At 40.2% G+C, this 23,708-nt stretch overlaps 1 protein-coding gene across 2 annotated transcripts; it reads right to left on the reverse strand.

The window, feature by feature from the left end:
• Window positions 1–331: 331 nt before the first annotated feature.
• Window positions 332–22,678, reverse strand: LOC127441327 (voltage-dependent calcium channel beta subunit-associated regulatory protein-like). 2 transcript variants are annotated; one of them, XM_051698612.1, is made up of 10 exons: window positions 22,590–22,678; window positions 15,799–15,865; window positions 11,884–12,029; window positions 10,127–10,188; window positions 9,875–10,040; window positions 7,954–8,125; window positions 7,707–7,859; window positions 6,869–7,088; window positions 3,982–4,177; window positions 332–3,777 (listed from the first exon to the last, which is right to left on the reverse strand). In XM_051698612.1, the coding sequence occupies exons 2-10, from the start codon at window positions 15,835–15,837 to the stop codon at window positions 2,217–2,219; spliced, it is 2,715 nt and encodes a 904-aa protein (XP_051554572.1). In that variant the 5' UTR covers window positions 15,838–15,865; window positions 22,590–22,678; the 3' UTR covers window positions 332–2,216. The 2 variants fall into 2 exon arrangements, with proteins under 2 accessions (XP_051554572.1, XP_051554573.1); XM_051698613.1 differs by lacking the exon at window positions 22,590–22,678 and adding an exon at window positions 16,091–16,399.
• Window positions 22,679–23,708: the final 1,030 nt, after the last annotated feature.

The following is a 23,708-nucleotide window of genomic DNA, read 5'->3' on the forward strand; positions in this document are numbered from 1 at the left end:
TGGTGTAACCATCAAGTAAAAGGTATTAAAATACTTTCCCTTGCACCTTGAATACACGAGTGTCTACACTTAGTCATTCATTTCAAAAAAGTTTTCAAACACATTTTTAAAAGTAAAAATCTATTTTTACAAATATCATATTTTTTTGTCACAATTGTCAAGAAGTTACACCACACCAAAGTTTTTCAAATATTAATCATATTTTAAAACCATTGTTTTATGGCTTATTTTATTTTTTCATTTTTTGCAAGAGATATAGATATCTATAGATTTTTTTTTTTTTTTTTTTTTTTTTTTTTTTTTTTTTACAATTTCAGCTTTAAATGAATTTTTTTTTCTCTTTCTCTAGATGGTTACACCACTTTTTTAATTTTTGATTTACGTCCCAGAAAAATTATCAAAATGACTCCGAACTGAAAACAGCTTCATCATATTAGAGGTGTATTCAAGTCACTGTTTTGTGTGAACTGCATTTTTTTAACTGGATGTATTTTTTTTAAATAACTTATTGGTCTGGACAAAAAAAAAAAAAAAAAATTCACGTTATTGACCCAGTTGCTGATTAAATCAGCAAAACTGAAGTAATGTGCTATCTGATTAATGATTGGAATCACAGAATCTATAAAAACTAAACCAACTCATGAACACTTACCGTTCTGGAGACACATTGTGTCCTGTCTCAAAACAATGCAATAAATGATTACACTTTCTAAAGAACAATTAGATAAGATAAATCAAAGAAATAAATATGCAATATGCAAAGTGGGGGCATAATACATTTATAATGTATGATAAGCAGATTCAGATATTGAGGTTGTACACATTCAGAGCACATCATGTTACCAACAACATACCGAAAACACATTTTAATAAAGAGGGTTCTTGGTGTTAACTGGTTCTTAATTGTCAGAGATGAACTGCTTCAGTATGAGAATGAGATGAGGAGCAATGCATTTTGGGATATATATGTATTGGTGATGATGGGTAGGAGGCAAGTGTTTTTTTCTGAAGCTATAGAAGAACATTTACAAGCCCACAGTAAGTGCTCACAGCCTTTATTCTGTCTGAATAAACTACAGTAAAGCGAACGGCTCAAACTGAATCAAATATCACCATTTCCATCATCATTTGTTGCAGATAACACAAAAGCTCAAAATAAATCATGCTGATATCAGAGAATATTCAGTGCTGACAGACTTTTCTTTAGTCTCAGCTTCAGCGTGATCTTCCCCAAAGCACCAAACAGCGGTGAATTTTATGCATGACCTCATATCACCTGAAGAAGTTTATATAGTCCCCTTTTAAAAATGAAATGTTCAAATTTTCACGGTAGGTCATGTGTGATGTCTAAATGGTAAACATCATCCTGTGAAACCGGTTACACCATGTCTACAATGCAACCGATGACACGACACACTGCAATGGCTTGAGTCTGTTTACACTGGAAATGTCCAAGCCGCACGTCATGTCAGACTGTTCACAAAGAACGGACCAATCAGATGTGAGCTTAAGGCTTGAGATTAGCCACAGGCAAATGAAAAGAAAATTGTTGAAACAGAAATGTATTGGTATAAAAATTTACTTTGCATGGTTTATTGTAGAATATTGTGAATTTTTTTTTTTACACAATTATAGTATTGCAACAAATACATATCACGTGACTTGTTGAGCGCGTTACCATGGAGATGTAGCGCATGGAGGCTTCACACTACTCTCCACGATCCACACACAACTCACCACACGCCCCACCGAGAGCGAGAATCACATTATAGCGACCACGAGGAGGTTACCCCATGTAACTCTACCCTCCCTAGCAACCGGGCCAATTTGGTTGCTTAGGAGACCTGGCTGGAGTCACTCAGCACGCCCTGGATTCGAACTCGCGACTCCAGGTGTGATAGTCAGCGTCAATACTCGCTGAGATACCCAGGCCCCCCGCACATATGATTTGTAAATAAAACCATTTTATTTCAGATGAATAGGGAAAACAATGTGGTCGGAGTAAATAGAAATGGGACATTCATCAACTGATGTTCTGACACAACGCGGCGCTTGTGTCTCGGGAAGAGACAGTGTTAGGGGTAGGGTTGCCTCAGGAATCCAAATAAACACGTATGAATGTTGCATATGAATTTCACAAGATGAGGGTTACCATTTAGACACAAACCTAGTGGCTCTAACATTTCAAACATGGCCAAACCATTCTGAACAAGCTGTTATTCTTGTTCAGGTGAGGTGCGGCTTACAGTCACTGCACACTCTTGACTTCCTCTTTGAGTCCTCAGACTGGAGTAGATCCAATTGTCCAGAGTGGACGCCAGTTTGTCTGATGGACTGATGTCAGTAACGGCGTTATGTGTGTAGTCCACTTCATCTGTGTCAGTATGATGGATGTTTCCATGCATGAGTGTGTTTGTATTTGATTGCAAATGAGTGCTAAAAGTGGTCTCACCATGGTCCATCGGCAAATGTTTGTGTGAATCTGTCTTAACGTTCTTGGGTATCCCACAATCCCTGGCACTGTTGTCCTGCAGATGAGATGAAGAGAATTGACAGCTTGTGTTGTTGCTGCTGTTGTTGATGTTCTCCTCCAGGTCTGGACCAGAGCTTCCAGTTTCTGAGGCTTGACCAGCACCCTCGAGCTCTTCTGGCTTGTCTGACAAAGTAGATTCAGTACCAGCTGCACCCTCACTGGCCTCTTCGTCCGCGGCGCTAGCAATGCGAGGCAGGGTGCTATGGTAGCGCGTGTCCAAGGGGTAGTTTTCACTGTCGCCTCTGCGTAGCGGGTAGCAGCGCTGTCGCTCTAGGGATGGCGAATATCGTGCAGCACCGGGGTCACTGTACTGCTTGGTGCGCTGCCACTGCTTCCGAAGATGGATACGTGAGCGATGGCGGTGTCGCAATGAGGGTGACCCCTGCTGGTCAAACTGAGGATCATGGCGCAAGAATTCGTTGAACAGCGCATCAGTCTTCTCATCGATGCTGTAGTCACGACGCTGGAAGCGCGGCCTGGATTTGGTTTCGGGGGCGAGTTCTGGAGTGACACTAATAGGATTCTCTGCCTCCACAGTTACGCTGCTTTCTGGAACCTCGTCTTCTAGTTCTTCCTTGAATAGCCGCGCCTCAAAACTCTCGCAAACCGTCCCTTTCCGCCCAGCATTTGTGAAAAAGCGTCGCCGTTCTGAAGCAGTCTTCATAGAAGCACTTCCAAAGAGTCGAACTTCCTCCGGAGCCTTGCACGGCGCTTCGATCGACGCATAACCGCTGTCCATCTGCAACAGCTTCCGGTTGCCCATCTCTCCATCGCTGCCTCGTTCAGATTCCACGCTGTCTCTTCCATTTCTCCTCAGACCTGCGTCCCTCACCTCATCGTTGTACGGCAACTCGACATCCCCGTCCATCTCATCATCAATGTCTTGCGATTGGTTGCAGGGGACACCCATTCTTGAGGCACCTACTGAGCAGACGCTGTCGGCATCGCTGCGAGTGGAGTCTCTGTCGTTGCTGCTCAGGTCAGAAGAGGCGTACTGCTCCAGGGATGCTCTCAGGCTCCAGATGTCACGATACAGGCTCGGCTGCTCCAAACTCTCCTGACGGCAAGCTAGTCCAAATTCTTCAGTATCTCCTCCTGATGCTTCTGCCATAATTTCCTGTCCATCCTCTTCAGCAGCGATGTCCATCTCCAGAGGTTGGCGTGATGAGGGAAGCATTAGTGCCGCGTCTGTCGTCATGCCCTCTACATGATAATTGAGCTCCATTGCGGCCTGGACCTCTAACCTGCAGAGGTACATAGAGACGAACAGGAAACATCATTGCAGTAGACTTTCAGGTGAGCTATTCCTTTAATCATTTTCCTGCAATGTCCATCACCAAAACATCACTCAATTCCAGTCTAGCAGTCAGTTACATTACATTTTTCAGTGTTTCTAGGATATTGTAACAGGATCATGGCAAACAGAGGGGATTCTGATGTGACCACACCTGCTGAGGGGAGCTGGAAGCCCTGCGCTGGTGTCCAGAGAGCTCGCGGAGAGCCGTCTGAGGGTTTCCGTCTGTGGCTGAATAGGGGGTTTGCGCAGCAGGAAGTCACCGACTCCACCTTGGAAATTTTCCTCGTCTTGCTCGAGAGTCTCGCTGGCCGCTCTCTGCCTCTGAAACGCACGTCTCCGTGGAGATCCTAAGACAATACAAGAAAATCATTTCACTTACAAATAAAAGAATATTTACAATGGTCTTCATTGCGTAACAAAAATCAAAGACTGTTACCAAAATTGCTCTCTTTAACTATTTCTTTCTATTTCAGCTCTTAAATAACAGACTTGTGATTCTCTTACATGATTTTATTTGAGACTTTGTGAATTTTGTGATATAAGATGATTTATTTATTCAACCTCTTAAAGTTTTATGTGGCTCTCTGTTAGATATCTCTGTCTACTTTTCGGAGAAGCCAAAGCCAAATTCCCATGGTTGTGGACAATAAAGTATCATCAGTTTGCCTAAATCTACTGAGCTGCCCCACAGTCTGCCGTAGGGTTATCCAGTTGAGGGGGATGCGAAGGGATGCCATCCCCCTAGTTGAAAGAAATGGCACAAAACATCCCCCTTGTAAAACCGCCATCGCCCCTTACCATAACCTTTAAATCAACATGCAAATAAAGTATTTTATTTCTCTATGAATTATAAATAACCATCTTTAAATAACGGTGATTAACCAATCAGAACTGAATATTCCCAAGAGCTGCATAGATTTAGAAATGTTTAGGGATGCCAGATAGCAAGAGACACATTCCCCCAATAAGAGCTTTACACTTGAGGCTTCTGTTGTTCTGGTGTATAAAAGAGGGTTAATGGGTTGAATACAGACAAAAGAATGATGACTATAGGCATATCTTACTTTGGGCAGATGTGTGAATGGTTTTCAGATGCAGATGGGACATTAGTGAATGGGCACTTAATAGTATATGCGAAGATTTGATTCCTTTTGTAGACTAATTAAAAAAATCACAACATATTCTTGGAAAATGTCTACGCAAATGATCACACAGAAGTAGGTAAATTTGCATCATTTCGCTAACAATTGCACGCCGGTGTGTTCACGTTGACTGATCTTTTTTTCCTCCCCAATTTGGAATGCCCAATTCCCAAAGCGCTCTAAGTCCTCGTGGTGGCGTAGCAACTCGCCTCAATCCGGGAGGCGGAGGACGAATCTCAGAGCTTCTGAGACTGTCGATCCGCGCATCTTATCACGTGGCTTGTTAAGCACATTACCGCGGAGACGGAGTGCGTGTGGAGGCTTCACGCTATTCTCCACGGCATGCACGCACAACTCACCACGCACCCCACCGAGAGCGAGAATCACATAATAGCGACCACAAGGAGCTTATCCCATGTGACTCTACCCTCCCTAGCAACCGGGCCAATTTGGTTGCTTAGGAGACCTGGCTGGAGTCACTTGGCACGCCCTGGATTCAAACTCACGACTCCAGGGGTGGTAGCCAGCGTCAATACTCGCTGAGATACCCAGGCCCCCACGTTGACTGATCTTAACTGACTGAATGGGAATTAGCTGTCGGCCTTAAAGTAGGTGGAGCTCCAGGTCACACCTTCCGATGATGACGTGGACCAGTGACAGTAAGAAGATGTTTTGCAGCCGGCATTAGAGTTTTCCTGAAAGTTCACTGGTGAGCTGTTACGAACCACTGAAATGCATTTAACCAAAGCAACTAGATTGAAAAGGGACATGAATAAAATTTCTTTCTAAAGACATTTTAAATAAGAACCCATCAATTTTTCTTGAAATGTGCACACTTTTGTAATAAACGTTCGTAATGGCGTAACATTTCTATCATAAAACAGTGGCAAAATATCAAAGCTGGAGTATTACACATTTAGTGATGTATAGTTTGCAGCTAATTTGGAAAAAAATATAGAATATTGTAATATGGCTGACTACTTTTTGGAACAATATTTACATCGCCACCACGCTTATGACGCTGTTAAAATCCAGTCTAGGTAGGCAGCACACCAGGTTTTGGAACAGAGCTAAAGAGATGAGAAGAAAAACATGTATGAAGTATGAGAAGATGTATGAGTCTGCATAGCTGCCATCTGCAGCAATAATGATGATCTATAGCTGATTAGCAGGAAATTAACATGTCATACTGACTGACTTTTCACATCAGGTGAAGAATAATTTGGTTATTTGTTTATCAGGAAACGGCTTTTGTCCTGGTGTATCTGTCAGTCAGTCAGAACTGGACTTAATTATTCACCGGTATTGATTCAGTATTGATTCCCATTCAGGGCTAAATGTGCTCTCCAGGTGTAAAACATCTTTTAAGAAGACTGCGCAGCTGTGTTTACAGGAAGTGATTTCTAAGATAATTGACAATGTTGCCGCTCTGTGACCACATACACACTGCAAAGTTCTGGGAGTGAAAACCACATTTAAAAATACACGTGGAGTGAATCAAACCACATTTAAATCATTTAGGCGTGAATCCTAAACCGTTCTGTGTGTGTGCAGAATACAGGAGTCACTCTCAAACATGATGGTCGACATAGTGATCACCATAGCAACATTTCGCCGTCTCATGACTGTTAACAAGAAACATGGATGCCAACAGTTTAACTCGTTTGGTGTTTACAAATGTATTTGGCCAACGTGTTTAACAAGGTTAAACACTCGAAAATGGAGTGACACCAAATGTAACTGCAGTGTGAACAATTTGTTTTACGCTGATTCATACACAATTGAATTTGGTTAAAACTGACACATGAAAAATTACGAGCATACAACATAATTTCAAGAGGTCATCAATGGAACTGTTATAAATACAATAAGTTCCATTCTTCAGGTCGTCCTCACCTTTTATGTCAAGGCTTGCTGCTCTCTGAATGGTGTCAAACTTCCACTTCTTGACGGTAAAGAACGGCGCAGCGCCCTCCAGACTGGCATGACGCCGAAGTTTAGATAGGAAATGAAACATGGTGCCGTGAGTCAGAGCTGGACCGGAGCGAATCGCCCCCGAGACCGGACCGGAACCAGAATCCTTCTCCATCTGCACACTGCTGCTTATCAACTCCACCTGAAACAGAATAAACATGATACACAAGTGTGAGTAACACAGGCAAAGAGTCGCTCTAGTGGCGCTGAGGTCACAGGTCATGTGGCTGACGTCACATTTTAATCCTTCATCAAAAACAAAATTAGAAATGACATTTTGTACGAAGAAAATGAAGCCTTTCACATTACAGTAATGAGAATTCGGGGGAAAATGTGTTTTATTGTCATGAAAATGTCACGATGCAAAATATAAATTTTGCTTTGTTGTTTTTTAATGTTTTTTTTTATTCTATTTATTTTTCAATTAAAAACCAGCATTCAAAGCATAGCTCATATTTACTTTTTACAACCTTGAAACAAAAAGCGAATGAATGCAACAAACACGGACTATTTAAGTTTAGTTTTCTTTATGCCTAATATCATTTCTTGTGTTTTTGTTTTGGGAGTGAAATATGAGCTGGACATGTTCTTGACTGGTTTCATGAGATTCACTCATGTCGTTTATGATTCACAACAGCACATTGTTACTATGTAACATCCTCTGTTGTAATGCCTCCATTAAAAGTCACTGGTTTATCTGTTAGTTATCTGAGCTGTGAAGAACTGTCCACTAGTTCTGACAGTTCAGAATATAACTCACGGTTTGCGATCGTGGTGGCTTTGTGGCGTATTCGGTGTTGCCGTTAATAACGCTGGCGTTCAGGGTGGAGTTGAGCGAATCTCCAGGCAGAGCGCAGACGGGACTTTGACTGTTCCACGAGACAGGCAGCTCTGGAGAGGGGCCCTCGCTGGGCTAAACACAAAACGCAAGCCATTACAATGTGGCACTCAAACTTTCAACTTATATCCAGTTTACCACTGACGTTTAGAAGCGATTCAGTGATTACCTGAAATATAGCGAGGGCAGGTGTGTGTGAGGGCTGTTCAGAGACACTGACGCTGTTCTCAGGTGAGTCACACTCCATGATGGTGAGGATGTTCAGTGCAGGAGTCTGTATGTGCAGGTGAGTCAGACGAGCTTTCTTCAGGTGATGAAAGTCGCCCTCTGTGAGGGTGTACCTGACACACAGAACTGTAAACATTACACACTAAAGCCGAAGTCTGTGTATACTATGCACAACATTGTTTTAGTTTGTCGAATAAATAAATAAATAATGTTACATCCAAACCACACCCACAATTAATGTTAACCAGTCAAGGCTCTTCGACTAGCCGAGTTTACGTGGGTCAGATCTGTCTGTCTGTCTGTCTGTATCTATATGTGTCTGTCTATCTATCTTTATATCTATCTGTCTGTGTCTATCTGTGTCTTTCGGTCAGTCTGTCTGTCTATCTATCTGTCTGTATCTATATGCGTCTGTCTGTGTCTCTCTGTCTGTGGGTTTTTCTGTCTATCTATCTGTGTCTATCTGCCAGTCTGTCTATCTGTCTCTCTGTCTGTCTGTCAGTACATCTGTCTGTCTGTCTATTTATCTGTCTGTGTCTTTCGGTCAGTCTGTCTGTCTGCCAGTCTATCTATCTGTCTCTCTGTCTGTCTGTCTGTCTGTCTGTCTGTGTCCATATGTCTGTGTCTTTCGGTCAGTCTGTCTGTCTATCTATCTATCTGAATTTGTCTGTCTGTCTGTCTATCTATCTGTCTGTCGGCTGGCTGGCTGTCTGTCTTTCTATCTATCTATCTGTCTTTCTGTCTGTCCATCTATCTGTTTGTCTATCTGTCTGTCTGTCTGTCTGTGTCTTTCGGTTGGCCTCTCTGTCTATCTATCTGTCTCTCGGTTTGTCTGTCTGTCTATCTATCTGTCTGTCTGTCTGTGTCTATCTATATGTCTGTGTCTGTCTGTGTCTTTCGGTTGGTCTCTGTCTGTCTGTCTGTCTATCTGTCTGTTGGTTTTTCTGTCTGTCTGTATCTATCTGTCTGTCTGTCAGTCTATCTGTCTGTGTCTATATGTCTGTGTCTTTCGATCAGTCTGTCCGTCTATCTATCTGTCAGTACATGTGTCTGTCTATCTATCTGAATTTGTCTGTCTGTCTGTCTATCTATCTGAATTTGTCTGTCTGTCTGTCTATCTATCTGTTTGTTGGCTGGCTGGCTGGCTGTCTGTCTTTCTATTTATCTGTCTTTCTATCTGTCCATCTATCTGTTTGTCTATCTGTCTGTCTGTGTCTTTCGGTTTGTCTGTCTGTGTCTTTCGGTTGGTCTCTCTGTCTATCTATCTGTCTCTCGGTTTGTCTGTCTGTCTGTCTGTCTGTCTATCTATCTATCTGTCTGTCTGTCTGTGTCTATCTATCTAAATGTCTGTGTCTATGTGTGTCTGTCTGTGTCTTTCGGTTGGTCTCTGTCTGTCTGTCAGTTTTTCTGTCTATCTATCTGTTTGTCTGTCTTTCTGTGTCTGTCTATATGTCTGTGTCTTTCAGTCTGTCTGTCTGTCTATCTGTCTGTATCTATATGTGTCTGTCTGTGTCTCTATCTGTCTGTGTTTTTCTGTGTCTTTCGGTTGGTCTCTGTCTGTCTATCTGTCTATCTGTCTGTTGGTTTTTCTGTCTGTCTGTATCTATCTGTCTGTCTGTGTCTGTCGGTCTGTCTGTCTGTCTATCTATCTGTCTGTTTGTCTCTCTATTTGTGTCTTTGTCTGTCTTTCTACCTAACTGTCTATCTGTCTGTCAGTATGTCCATCTGTCTTTCTGTCTATCTGATCTAAAACACCCGCACACATTCATGATCATGTTTTTCAGCGTGTGAATACAGACACATCAGATGTGGTTTGGGAGTTTGACCCCCTGACCCTTGACCCATCTGTCAGTGTCTCTGACCTACGACCTTTCTCTTGGTCTTTGGCGCTCTGCTCATAGACGGCGCTCTCGTTGAACGACACCCGTCGCCCTGTGCACGCGGCAGACAGGAAATGCTCTGTGTCTGTATCGCCATGACAACTGGACGTGGACAGCGACTCGCCGCTCTCCAGTCTGATGGTCACATCTGTTGAAGGAACAGGGCCGTGAAAACAACGTCAACAATGCTGAATGTTCATCTTGTTTGTGGACGATGTTGAGTGTTTGTAGCACCTTGTGTTGTCTGAATCTCCTCTACGTATGTGGTGTTGGTTTTCTCCAGATCATCACTCGCTCTGAAACATCAAAGCAACATGCTGAGTTTTTGGTGTCTGTGTTGATCTGTTTAGTGTTTGTAAACATGTAGAGTCAATTGTGTTCGATGCTGCGCTTAATCAATATTTCATCTTGTTTTAGATACATTTACTTGAGAAGCAAAACTGAGAAGGCTTCTTAAATGTAAGTGCATTTTTGTCTTGTTGCAGTGGCAGTTTCTTTCTCTTATTTTGAGCATAAACAAGAGAAAAGATCTGCCAGAATCTCAAGGTTAAAGCTGCTGTCTGGTTTACATCAAATGACAAGCCGTTTCACAGTCCTGCGACGGTACAGACCTTCATATTACAGCTGCATTGTGTTTGTTATGGCTGCAGTGACTGTCCTTGATGCTGTACAGGTGTTTAATTCACAGGTGCACACAGAGAACCCTTACAAATGCAGCATAAAGGCCTTTTCACACTTGAGGCAATGCAATTATGCGAAGCAAACCGCCGACGAATGTCCCTTTCACATAGAAAGCAATGCAAATGTTCGCCGTCAGCACATTCAAACCTTTACAATAGATGGCACTAATCGATAAGCAATTTTACTCCGGTACAGTAGGTGAGCTGGTCCGCTCTCCGCCTATGACAGAACTACTTTAAAAGTTTGCAAAACAACCATGAAATCACAGTACGAGAGTATTGCAAGAAAAATGAGTTCTGTAGCAAGCTGAAAAAAGAAGATGGATTTCTTCTCAAGCAGCAGTGAAGATGAGTTTATTGTTATTTTGAAGATACTGGGTTCACTTGGTTCTCGGGAGAAGAGAGGAACATGAGGAGTTCCACAGACTGATACAAGAGTTGAAGTTGTGCCATGATCGTTTTCATCAATACTTCAGAATGTCTGTTGATGAATTCGAGACTTTGCTTCAGATGGTGGCACCCTTGTTGATTCGTTAAACCCATCGACTCTGAACAGCGTTTGGCCATCTGTTTACCATGAGTTTGTTTAAATCTTTTATACTGTAGGCTTGTATGTGGGTCATACCCACAATTCGGTGACATTTAATTCCTCAGTGTAAGTTGTAGTATTTGTGCTTATGTTTTGTGGGTCCCTCAGGGGCGTAGATTCCAGGGGGGATCCTGACACATGATCCACAGCTCTAATTTCATTGGTCAGGGCATTTCATCGACACACCATAAGAAAAGCTTGGCTTATCGATGTGCGAATGTTCTCTCCAAGTGTGAATTGCTCATAAGGAATCCGTTGTTTCTATTCAAAATATTAACTGTACATCTAAGGCTTCTTATATCCTGTAAATAAGCTCTGTTATACTTGGCTAACCTTTAACTCGTGAGCTGCAGTTTAGCTGTCAGGTTCAATATAGTTTTTAACTGCCTCATCCTTCAATAACAGCGTGTTTGTAAAGATGCATTACATTGAAACAGATTTATAAAACAATCAGTGCTGAAACTGTTCAGATCAGACTGAAATGATCCGGGATCTTGTTGGAAATAAACTAACGTTGTGATTCTTGAGAAGGATCTGCAAAGTGGCAGGTGCTACACACACAAACACACACACACAGCACAAGAGTTCACACACTCATTACTCTCATCATTACTCTAATCACACATGTGTTGATGTTTTCATCTGTCTAACATTTTAATCTCAAATCAGTGACCCTGTAAATCTTGTTTTTAATGTAATCTGTAGGGCTAGTTTAATGTCACCTGGAGTATCGGCGTCCTCCTCGACAGCAGCGGTGACAGAAGATGAGCAGGATGGACAGAACGATCAGCATCCCGCCAGCAAACACACACAACAACACCAGCAGAAGCACGTAGTTGTCCTGCGCGCCAGACGCCAATGGCACGTCCTACACACGCACACACACACACACACACACACAGGTGTGTGCATTAGTAACACTGTGTGTCAGTAGTCAACAGTTGGTAGTCCATCTTACTACCTTTTTTTATTGCATTCTGCATCATAAGTTCCTAACAGTAAAACTCCTTTAACTGTTTGCTCAAAGAGAGCACTGTAACAAGATGCAGAAGTCTTGAGGAAGAAAACAGTATTCAGCTGTCTGATAGAGTTTTAAGAGCTATAGGATAATACGATTAGCTTTGATTGATGAGCACTGACGGTAAAAACACGGTGTCTTCTTCATAATCAAAAGTGTGTTGAGATGTTTAATTCAATTTCTGCATCTGGAAACTAGGACACAGTGCTAAAATTAGAGCTGAATAAAAGCTTGCATGCAGAGGATGTTTGAGCCAGAGAGCCAAAACTGATCTATTGCACTCAATGCTGCATTACGTGTGTGTCTGTGTGTGTGTGTGTGTGTGTGTGTGTGTGTGTGTGTGTCTGTGTGTGTGTGTCTGTGTGTGTCTGTGTGTGTGTGTGTGTGTGTCTGTGTGTGTCTGTGTGTGTGTGTGTGTGTCTGTGTGTGTGTGTGTGTCTGTGTGTGTGTGTGTGTCTGTGTGTGTCTCTGTGTGTGTGTGTTTGTGTGTGTCTGTGTGTGTCTCTCTCTGTGTGTGTGTGTGTGTGTGTGAGTGTGTGTCTCTCTGTGTGTGTGTGTGTCTGTGTGTGTGTGTGTCTGTGTGTGTGTGTGTGTCTGTGTGTGTCTCTGTGTGTGTGTGTTTGTGTGTGTCTGTGTGTGTGTGAGTGTGTGTCTGTGTGTGTCTCTCTCTGTGTGTGTGTGTGTGTATGTGTGTGAGTGTGTGTCTCTCTGTGTGTGTCTCTGTGAGTGTGTGTCTGTGTGTGTGTGTGAATGTGTGTGTGTATGTGTGTGAGTGAGTGTGTGTCTCTGTGTGTGTCTCTCTGTGTGTGTGTGTGTGTGTGTGTGTGTGTGTGACTGTGTGTCTCTGTGTGTGTCTCTCTGTGTGTGTGTCACTGTATGTGTGTGTGTGTGTGTGTGTGTGTGTGTGTGACTGTGTGTCTCTGTGTGTGTGAGTGTGTCTCTCTCTGTGTGTGTGTCACTGTATGTGTGTGTCTGTGTGTGACTGTGTGTCTCTGTGTGTGTGAGTGTGTGTCTGTGTGTGTATGTATAGATTTGTGTATACTGGAGGGGACTTGATTTTTTTGAAAATGTCCTCACTAATATACTGTATATGAGACATGATGACAACCGACTGAGGACATTTTCAGCGGTGGAAGTATAAATGGCTCATAAATCGTCCAAATCATGATTTGCTTTAAATCTACTGATACTAAAATGTTTGTGTGAGGGTTACACTTCAAAAAAAAAATTTCTTATATTTCATATAATTATAAAACTATATCACTATTATTTTATTATATCAAATTATATTTATTATATAAATGATGTGATTTTTTAAATGTTTCTTACACTGCAAAAAAAAAAAAAAAAAAAACATTTTCTTGGTGAGTATTTTATTTTCATGTTTTCCAATAAAAAATATCTAAATTCTTCTGATTAACAATTTTTTATTGATTTACATATTGAACACAGAGAAACAAAACATATATATACAGAATCAACAATTAACCCCCACTAAAATGTTTGTGAGATTTCTCTTAAACGACAAAATGTCTAATGCCATTTTGCTTGTTAGTAAATATATATTGTTTTCAAGAATGTTTAGATGTTTGTACTGGAAAACAAAACAAAAATACTAATTCATAAAATGATTTTTTGCAGTGTAGGGTTTGGAAAATATCACTTTCTTCCTTACTTTAAATGTGTTTGTGTGAATACTCTCTGCAAACCATTTAGTGCAGTAGACTACAAACATGCACACTTAAAATATTTTCATATTTACGCATTTCAGTTTCATAACAGAATTGAATTGAGTAGTCTTTAACAAAATAAAATAAAAAATTTTTTTTTTTTTAAGTTTTATTAATTTAGTCTTTAAAAAAATCTTTAAAAATAGGCTAAAAAAGGCTTCTTTTTTATGGATACGCTAGGGGTCGTGTCAACTAGTCTACTAGTTGAATGTTTTGTCAATGCTTTGTCTGTTGCGAATCACATGACTTCAGTTGCTCTTGTTTTATATGATGGTCAGATATATTGGGACGTACTAGAATGTGAAAACTGGAGCGCTCACAATAATCTCCAGGTCAACAGATTCGTGCAGTGTGAAGAAGTCCACAGTAAACAGAGACACACAGATGCACAACAGCAGGAATCACAACGGGACCGTCACTAGGCAACAGTCTCCCCACGGCAACAACACACCTGTGCTATTAGTGTTCTATGAGATCAGACTTAAGATTACCCTTAAAGTCCCTCACACTTACATTAAAGGAGGGACTTGAATCAAATATCAACAAGACTTCACTGGGGGAGAAAATCCCGATTCATTGGCTCAACAACCGTAACATAAAAAAATATATTGCTTCTACATACATATTCATCATATTGTAATCTTTATTTATTTTACATTAATGTGTACAACACAAAATATTCCAGGGCGTGCTGAGTGACTCCAGCCAGGTCTTCTAAGCAACCAAATTGGCCCGGTTGCTAGGGAGGGTAGAGTCACATGGGGTAACCTCCTCGTGGTCATGATTAGTGGTTCTCGCTCTCAATGGGGCGTGTGGTAAGTTGTGTGTGGATCGTGGGGAGTAGCATGAGCCTCCACATGCTGTGAGTCTCCGCGGTGTCATGCACAACGAGTCACGTGATAAGATGCGCGGATTGATGGTCTCAGACGCGGAGGCAACTTCCCCCTTTCACACACATTACACATGCAAAACAAATTTATATATGAAATAACCATGTGCTAATGTCTATTTTTGGATAATCCAGTAAATTAAATAGTTTACACATAATTTTTTATTTTTATTTGGAACTTAATGGACACACATCTATAAAAATTAGATTACGGTGAACACTGTGTCTCTGTGGTGCTTTAAAAATCCCTGTTGGTTTTGAGCGACCCGTCCAGCCCAATACAACAACATTGACTCGACCAATGGCGTGAGTTGGGGGCGGGGCTATCTGTCAGACTGAGGGTGTTTTCGGAAAGCTGTTTGAAAACAATGTTTATTTTTGCATCTCTGTTCAACACTTCAGCTTTAATACATTATAAATAAAACTGGATGAGCTATGTTGTGAGCCAGTTGAATTATATATTGATGTGGCAAGTTGTGAAATTGCTTGGCAACCATCTCCGACCTCGAGTTCCAGCGGAAATGGACTTCCTAGATGAAGGTTCAGGAAGCAGATTACCAAAACGTGGGATGGCAGAGGAAGACTCATTCATATGTATGAGTAAAGCCTAACTTATTGGTTAGGTTTAATTAGGTTTAAGCTTGGGTTTATCCGACCAATCAGGTAGCACTCTTGTGATGGTTATTACTGATTCACCCAATCAGGTATGGCTTTCTTGATGAATATCAATGATGCTTCACCTGCCATTCTACGTTTCAGAAAATTGCACTGGGAGGAGCTAATTTATCTAATTCTGTCAATCATTATGCAAAAGTAGGCAATATAAACAGCTGCTTACCTCACTAATGTGACTTATTGATCCATTCATTACTAACTTCATTCATTCCATATTGCTGGAGTCTCCAGACTGTTTACCTTCATCATGCTCAAGAATATATGAACGTGACACTATATATGACACTAAATCTGTGTTGGTGAGTTTGTGGTGTGTTGTACTCACAGTGGTGAGGCGGGTCTGTACAGGAGACTCATCACTCATGATTTAACATCCAGAGTGTGTGTGACGCCTGAAAGAAAAGAACACAATATGACACAGGCAGTGAGAGAGACAGCTCTTTAATCATCAGGACCCCTGTCACACTGACTCGTGAATCTCTAACATTCAATCATCACAATATACATCACATACACAGATTAGAACAGGCGTCACCTGTGTAAACATTTTAAGTTTTTGAAGTTACTGTGTGTGTTTTCATCGTGTAATAAACACTTTTCATGACATGAACACTTACTGTAGATTACTGATGGTGTATGGTGGATGTGACATTTTAGGCAGTCTCGTCAGCACCGTCTTCACTGTAGGTGAATATCGGACCTAAAACAAACTTTATTTCACTCGCTCTTTTTACTCTCGGTGTTCTGAAGTATCCCGTAACTGATTTAGTGAATGAGAAACCACTACGCGTCTGTCAGTGAGCCTTTGGCACTTATTTTTAACCCTTGTGTTGTGTTGTGTCTCATATTGCAAATACTATCACAAGATATTGCATTAGAACTTTTATCAACTTTTTTTTTTTTTTTTTGTAATTACGATGTAATTGATTTTTATTGATAGAAGGATTAATTGAACTGAGCTTATACCGGGCCAGTGGGGGGCACTCCATGCAGAATAATAATAATAATAATAATAATAATACATAATACATAATACATTATAACCACTTGCTTGATCTGAACAAAATAGGTGTCACTTTAAAGCTTAGAATCTGGACTTTACAATGCAAATAGCTGATCCTACCAACTCTTAAATAATGCTTTTTAATTTCCTGACAAATAAGAACTGTTTCGTTCTCATCATTTGCACATTTGAGTTGGTAAAACCATCAAAAAGATGAGATATCCATGTGTTATATATCATTGGAAAGGTCTCAATTAGTAGAATGCAATGAGCAAATTTGTTTCACTCAGAGGTCAAACTGCAGTGAGTTTTAGTGTATGAAATTCCCACTGACACACATAAATATAATAAACAGGAGTGTCTTTTTGTCACCTTTTTCCTTATTACTTCCTGAAACATACATATAACATAGACAATGACACATCATAACTTACAGCAGACTATCCCGATTCAAACGAGCCCAAACACAACATAATACGATAAGTAGATCTTGAAATATTCCTCAATGAGTGTATATGGAAAGACGTTGCACAAAAGGGTGTTCAGCACACATTGTGTGTGTGTGTGTGTGTGTGTGTGTGAGTGTGAGTGTGTGTGTGTGGGCAGGTTTAAGTGGTTTACGAGGACTTTTTTTTTAGGTTATAAACTGGTCATTACAAGGGTATTATGCTATAAATGTGGTTTATGAGGACATTTCTAGTGTCCCCATAATTCAAATCACTTAAAAAACATACTAAACGATGTTTTATTGAAAATGTAAAAATGCAGAAAGTTTTTTGTGAGGGTTAGGTTTAGGGGTAGGGTTAGGGTTAGGGGATAGAATCTATAGTTTGTACAGTATAAAAATCATTATGTCTATGGAGAGTCCTCATAATGATAGCTGCACCAACATGTGTGTGTGTGTGTGTGTGTGTGTGTGTGTGTGTGTGTGTGTGTGTGTGTGTGTTTAGGGGTAGGGTTAGGGTTAGGGGATAGAATCTATAGTTTGTACAGTATAAAAATCATTATGTCTATGGAGAGTCCTCATAATGATAACTACACCAACATGTGTGTGTGTGTGTGTGTGTGTGTGTGTGTGTGTGTGAGTGTGTGTGTGTGTGTGTGTGTGAGGGTTAGGTTTAGGGGTAGGGTTAGGGTTAGGGGAAAGAATCTATAGTTCATACAGTATAAAAATCATTATGTCTATGGAGAGTCCTCATAATGATAGCTGCACCAACATGTGTGTGAGTGTGTGTGTGTGTGTGTGTGTGAGTGTGTGTGTGTGTGTGTGAGGGTTAGGTTTAGGGGTAGGGTTAGGGTTAGGGGAAAGAATCTATAGTTCATAGAGTATAAAAATCATTATGTCTGTGGAGAGTCCTCATAATGATAGCTGCACCAACATGTGTGTGTGTGTGTGTGTGTGTGTGTGTGAGAGTATGTGTGTGTGTAGTGTGTGTGTGTGTGTGTGTGTGTGTGTGTGTGTGTGTGTGTGTGTGAGGGTTAGGTTTAGGGGTAGGGTTAGGGTTAGGGGATAGAATCTATAGTTTGTACAGTATAAAAATCATTATGTCTATGGAGAGTCCTCATAATGATAGCTGCACCAACATGTGTGTGAGTGTGTGTGTGTGTCTGTGTGTGTGTAGTGTGTGTGTAGTGTGTGTGTGTAGTGTGTGTGTGTGTGTGTGTGTGTGTGTGTGTGTGTGTGTGTGTTTGTGAGTGTGTGTGTCTGTGTGTGTGTGTGCACGTCTGAAGACTTTTTGTGTGCAAACACACATCCACTTACACTTGCAGACAAAATTTCTGAATAATGTACAGATTTTGCTGTCTCGTAAGAAAATTGGTACTTTAATTCACCAAAGTGGCATTCAGCTGATCACAAAGTATAGTCAGGACATTACTGATGTAAAAAACAGCACCATCACTATTTGAAAAAAGTCATTTTTGATCAAATCTAGACAGCAGCCATCACTCCAACACCTTATCCTTGAGTAATCATACTAAATTGCTCATTTGGTGCTAGAAAATCACTTGCCATTATATCAAACACTGCTGAAAGATATTTGGTTCATTAAATGAAGCTTAACATTGTCTTTGTGTTTGTTTTTGAGTTGCCACAGTATGCAATAGACTGGCATGTCTGAAGGTCAATATTAGGTCAAAAATGGCAAAAAAGAAACAGCTTTCTGTAGAAACTCATCAGTCAATCATTGTTTTGAGGAATGAAGGCTATACAATGCTTGAAAAGATTTCATACAAAGGTGTACACTACAGTCTTCAAAGACAAAGGACAACTGACTCTAACAAGGACAGAAAGAGATGTGGAAGACCAGATGTACAACTAAACAAGAGGATAAGTACATCAGAGTCTCTAGTTTGAGAAATAGACGCCTCACATGTCCTCAGCTGACAGCTTCATTGAATTCTACCCGCTCAACACCAGTTTCATGTACAACAGTAAAGAGAAGACTCAGGGGTGCAGGCCTTATGGGAAGAATTGCAAAGAAAAAGCCACTTTTGAAACAGAAAAACAAAAAGAAAAGGTTCGAGTGGGCAAAGAAACACGGACATTGGTCAACAGATCATTGGAAAAGAGTGTTATGGATCTTAACCCCATTGAGCTTTTGTGGGATCAGCTAGACTGTAAGGTGCGTGAGAAGTGCCCAACAAGACAGTCACATCTATGGCAAGTGCTACAGGAAGTGTGGGGTGAAATGTCACCTGAGTATCTGGACAAACTGACCGCTAGAATAACAAGAATCTGCAAAGCTGTCATTGCTGCACGTGGAGGATTTTTTCATGAGAACTCTTTGAAGTAGTTTAAGATGTTTTCAGAAGTTTTTTCTGACTTGTTATTTTGTTTTTGCATTTGTTGTTATGTTTTTAGTTTTGTTGATTTGTTTTGCAGTTCACGGCCTCCGTATTGTTGTGATTTGACAGATTTTGCAGCAGTCTGAATTTCTCCAGGGTGAAAGTTTATGAACGGTAAAACTGCATTCTTCAGAACTGTATAATTGTCAGATTTAGAAGATTAAACAGTCTTTATTTCATGCATAGTTTATATTCTTTGGTACATAATCATGTTGGAAAATATTTCTATGTCCAGTTTTATCATCTGCATTGTAGTGACAAAACTAATCCAGCAACTCGAAAATACAATCCATTCACTCTGTCGTAGGTCAATCAAATGGATTGCAGCGTTTTGTTTAGTTTTTATATATATGATGTTGTTCTAATTTAGCAGTAATGCAGAGAAAGATATCAAATCTGTGTCCAGAAGAAAAACCAGTTGAAAACCAGGACTGGTGTTAGTCAGACACACACGCGTGTGCACACACCTCCACTGACCGCCTGTGAACTCTAAGCTATAAAACCCGTCCAGCTGAATACACAAACAGCCGATTCATTGACAGAATTCATTAAAGCACTTTAAAACACTGCAGCTCTCTGCTCACACACACAAATGCAATTAAACAGCACGCCAATGTTTCCTGTGTATGTGTGATGTGGGGAAATAGAGCAGCTCCACATCATTGTGTATTCATGAGGAAGCATCTACACACACACACACACACACACACACACACATTCCTGCAGGACACCATGAGATGTGCGCTGATGTCATCAGGTGTATTACTGTATTAGCTGCAGAAAAGTGGGACACACAGAATCTACGGCCACTGCACATCTGCAGGCGGTGACAACTAGAGCTTTCACTGGCTGATGTGATATTTACAGAGCTGGTGCCCAATATAATGCTGACAGATACACAATACAACTTAATGATAGCAAAATATGATACACTGGGAAATGATGTGATGCTTGTTTTTGGTCCAGATCTATTAAATTATTCAAAACTACATTACATACCCTCAATAAATAAGTCACTGATAAAACATCTCCTAAAATATAATGATTTACAGTGTATATGTTGCTTGGAAATAGCTACCTTTGAATGGCCATCAGTGGAGAAAGATGCTTTCTGGAAATGTAATGATGTCATTACCTCATCTATAAGCACTGGCTAACTGGACCGTCCTAACCCAACAATTACTTGAATACGCCTCAACAATGAGACTGTTTTTAAGATATACTCATTTCAATTTCATAACATGAAAATTCCATAAAATGTCATTTGAATTAACAAATTAAATTAATAAAACTCAAAATATTTTTTTTATTATTATTATTAAAGATTACTCAAATCAATTTGATGAAATTGTGTTATAAAATTTAAATGTGTAAATCTAAAAAAAAATATATATATATTTTAAATTTTTTTAAAGCATTTTTTTTTTTTTATTTCTGAGTTCAAAGTAATTTTGATATTTTTTTTTTAGGGAAATATTTTTTCTTTCCTTTCTATTTCTTTAAAGTAAAAAAGTCATGTGGTGTAACCAAAACTACATCTCATTAACAGCTGAAATGATTAAAAAAAAAGAAATGTTTGCATAGTGCAGAACAATATTTTATTATTATTTCTTAAACAAGCAGTGAAACAATTTTTTGTTAAAATATGAATAATATTTGAAAAACTTTTGTCCACCAAATGTGGTGTCACCAACCTGTTGGTAGCCAATTTTATGCCATGTGACAAAAAACAAACAAACATAAAAACAGAGAGGACCCTGTTGAACCCTCATAACTGTGTGTGAAGTTTACAAAAATAAATAATAATAATTATCATATCATTAAACATCAGATATTTTGAAAAAGCCGGTCTGTTTTGTTCAGGTCAAATGGAGTAACCCCTTATAAAATTCATGATATTTGTAAATACATATATACAAAGATACTTTACGCTGATGTATTCAAGGTGCAAGGGAAGTATTTTAATACCTTTTACTTGATTGTTACACCACATGACATTTAAAAAAAAAAAAATAACAATCTCATTTGTATCACCTTGTAAAACCTTTTATGTCAATGACCCACACACAAAAATTGTTACATTTAAAATGACACTTATATTACTTAATTGTTACATTTAAAATGACACAATATTCACTCATAATTCCTCAAAATCTGGATTTTTTTGGAACTGACATGAATCAGGGGTTTAAAGGTTTGGGCTGGTTAGGATGGTCCAGTTAGCCAGTGCTTATAGATGAGGTAACGACACTGTTACGTTTTTTAAAGTATCATTCCTTCTATTTCTACTTTCTACTAAAGTGACCATCGGTCACAGAATATTTACAGCAGGCTCAGAAAATGTATCCCAAATCGAGTGCCCATGAGTAAAGATGGCAGTATGCAGGTCACTTACTTCCAGGGGGTCATGTGCCAACCCCAGCTGCCATTGAGAATAATGTGAATGCCAATCAGCTTTACTTATTCAAATATCAGCTGATTAATCAGTCTGGTCAATAAAGCCTATTAATCTATCACTATAACCTTTTAATATACTGACAAACACACAACATGAGACCTGAAAGAACAAGAATAACTCAAATACCTCCATCAATAACTCATGCATTCCAATCATCAAAGCAGGATTTATGAGGTCTTTACATGTGAATGTATTTTGCACGTTACATAAGACAGTTTGAGGTGGAATTGTGTTCCTCAACCCCCTGAATCTGCACTAGTCCTATTAAACTACACTAGAGTCTTTTGTTGCTCATTCAGGGTTTAATCCAGAGAGCAGCTGCTAAACCGCGAGTAATATTCGGCTTTACGTCATTATTTCCGTTTTGATCAAATCACTCAGTGCTTACAGGAGTGTGTCGACATGAGCTCATATGGACTCGCGTCGCGTCGACGCTCCTCGCGAGGAGTTTAAAAACGACTTGCGCCATCGCAGTCCATCGAGAAACGCGTTCACTGACGCGACGCGAGCAGAACCAGAGATGCGCGAAACGCATGTTTCCATCACCGCGGAAAATAGTTACATTTGCGTCTATTACATCATCACACGCGTTTGATCATACGCGTCTGCAATAGCGCATCTCCAGACGCAATGTTTTGATTTGAGATGAGTCAGACACGGTGCACGCGCTACGGACATGGGGTGTTTCGTGTTCATTGGAATTAATGCATTTGAAATAAAAAATAAAAAATAAAAAATGTATTGTTCAATCGCAGGCAACAGATATGTCGCCAAACATCACACGACGGCGCGCGCGGGATTCACTCACCTATCAGTAATTCATGCTGTCCGTGTGAGGGACGCGTTATAAGCGCTCATCATCCTCCAGCAAACGCGTTCCATCTCATCCTGACGGCAGCCGGAGTTTATGAATGAAGCCCGGAGACTGAGGACACGCCCACTGGAGACTGAGGACACGCCCACTGGTGCTGATGATGCGAGCGGCGGGATTCCACCTCCATGTGCGTCAGAATGATGATGACGACATGCTTCATTTTCTGTTACAAGATCATTTTCTGTAAAGCTGCTTTGAAACCATTGTGAAAAGCGCATTTCCACCATTTATTCCCCATTTGCAGGTTATGTTACAAATTTAAAGTGTTTTATGTGTTTCAACACTGAATTGCCATGTTCGTGTTTAAAGGGATAGTTCAAGCAAAAATGAAAATTCTCTCATCATTTACTCACCCTCATGCTATCCCAGATGTGAATGACTTTCTTTCTTCTGCAGAACACAAATGAAGATTTTTAGACAATATTTCAGCTCTGTAGGTCCATACAATGCAAGTGAATGGTGTCAATATTTAAGTCCTTTTTTACTATAAATTCTCCTCCCTGCCCAGTTCAGAACCCATCATGAAGATGCTGAGAACTTTCAATTCCTGTTTCCTCTTTGATATCTGTGAGGGAGATGAACGCCTCAGCAGAACTCAAAGATGTGAAAGTGAAACTAAACCGGCACCACATGTGACTTTCAGATGTAAAAGTGAAAGTGGAGATTTAGGATAGAAAATGACTTAAATATTGATCTTTCTCACCCACACCTATCACATCACTTCTGAAGACATGGATTAAACCACTGGAGTCTTATGGATTACTTTTATGCTGCCTTTATGTGCTTTTTGGACCTTCAAAGTTCTGGTCACCATTCACTTGCATTGTATGGACCTACAGAGCTGAAATATTCTTCTAAAAATCTTCATTTGTGTTCAGCAGTAGAAAAAAAGTCATACACATCTGGGATAGCATGAGGGTGAATAAATGATGAGAGAATTTTCATTTTTGAGTGAACTGTCCCTTTAATTGCCAACGTGAATAATGCTAATACAAAGTTCACCATTAGATGGGGATATGTCTACAACAATTGCCATTTGGATATTCAGACTGC

The sequence above is a fragment of the Myxocyprinus asiaticus genome, chromosome 5 (assembly GCF_019703515.2).
Source record: "Myxocyprinus asiaticus isolate MX2 ecotype Aquarium Trade chromosome 5, UBuf_Myxa_2, whole genome shotgun sequence".
Taxonomy (NCBI): domain Eukaryota; kingdom Metazoa; phylum Chordata; class Actinopteri; order Cypriniformes; family Catostomidae; genus Myxocyprinus; species Myxocyprinus asiaticus.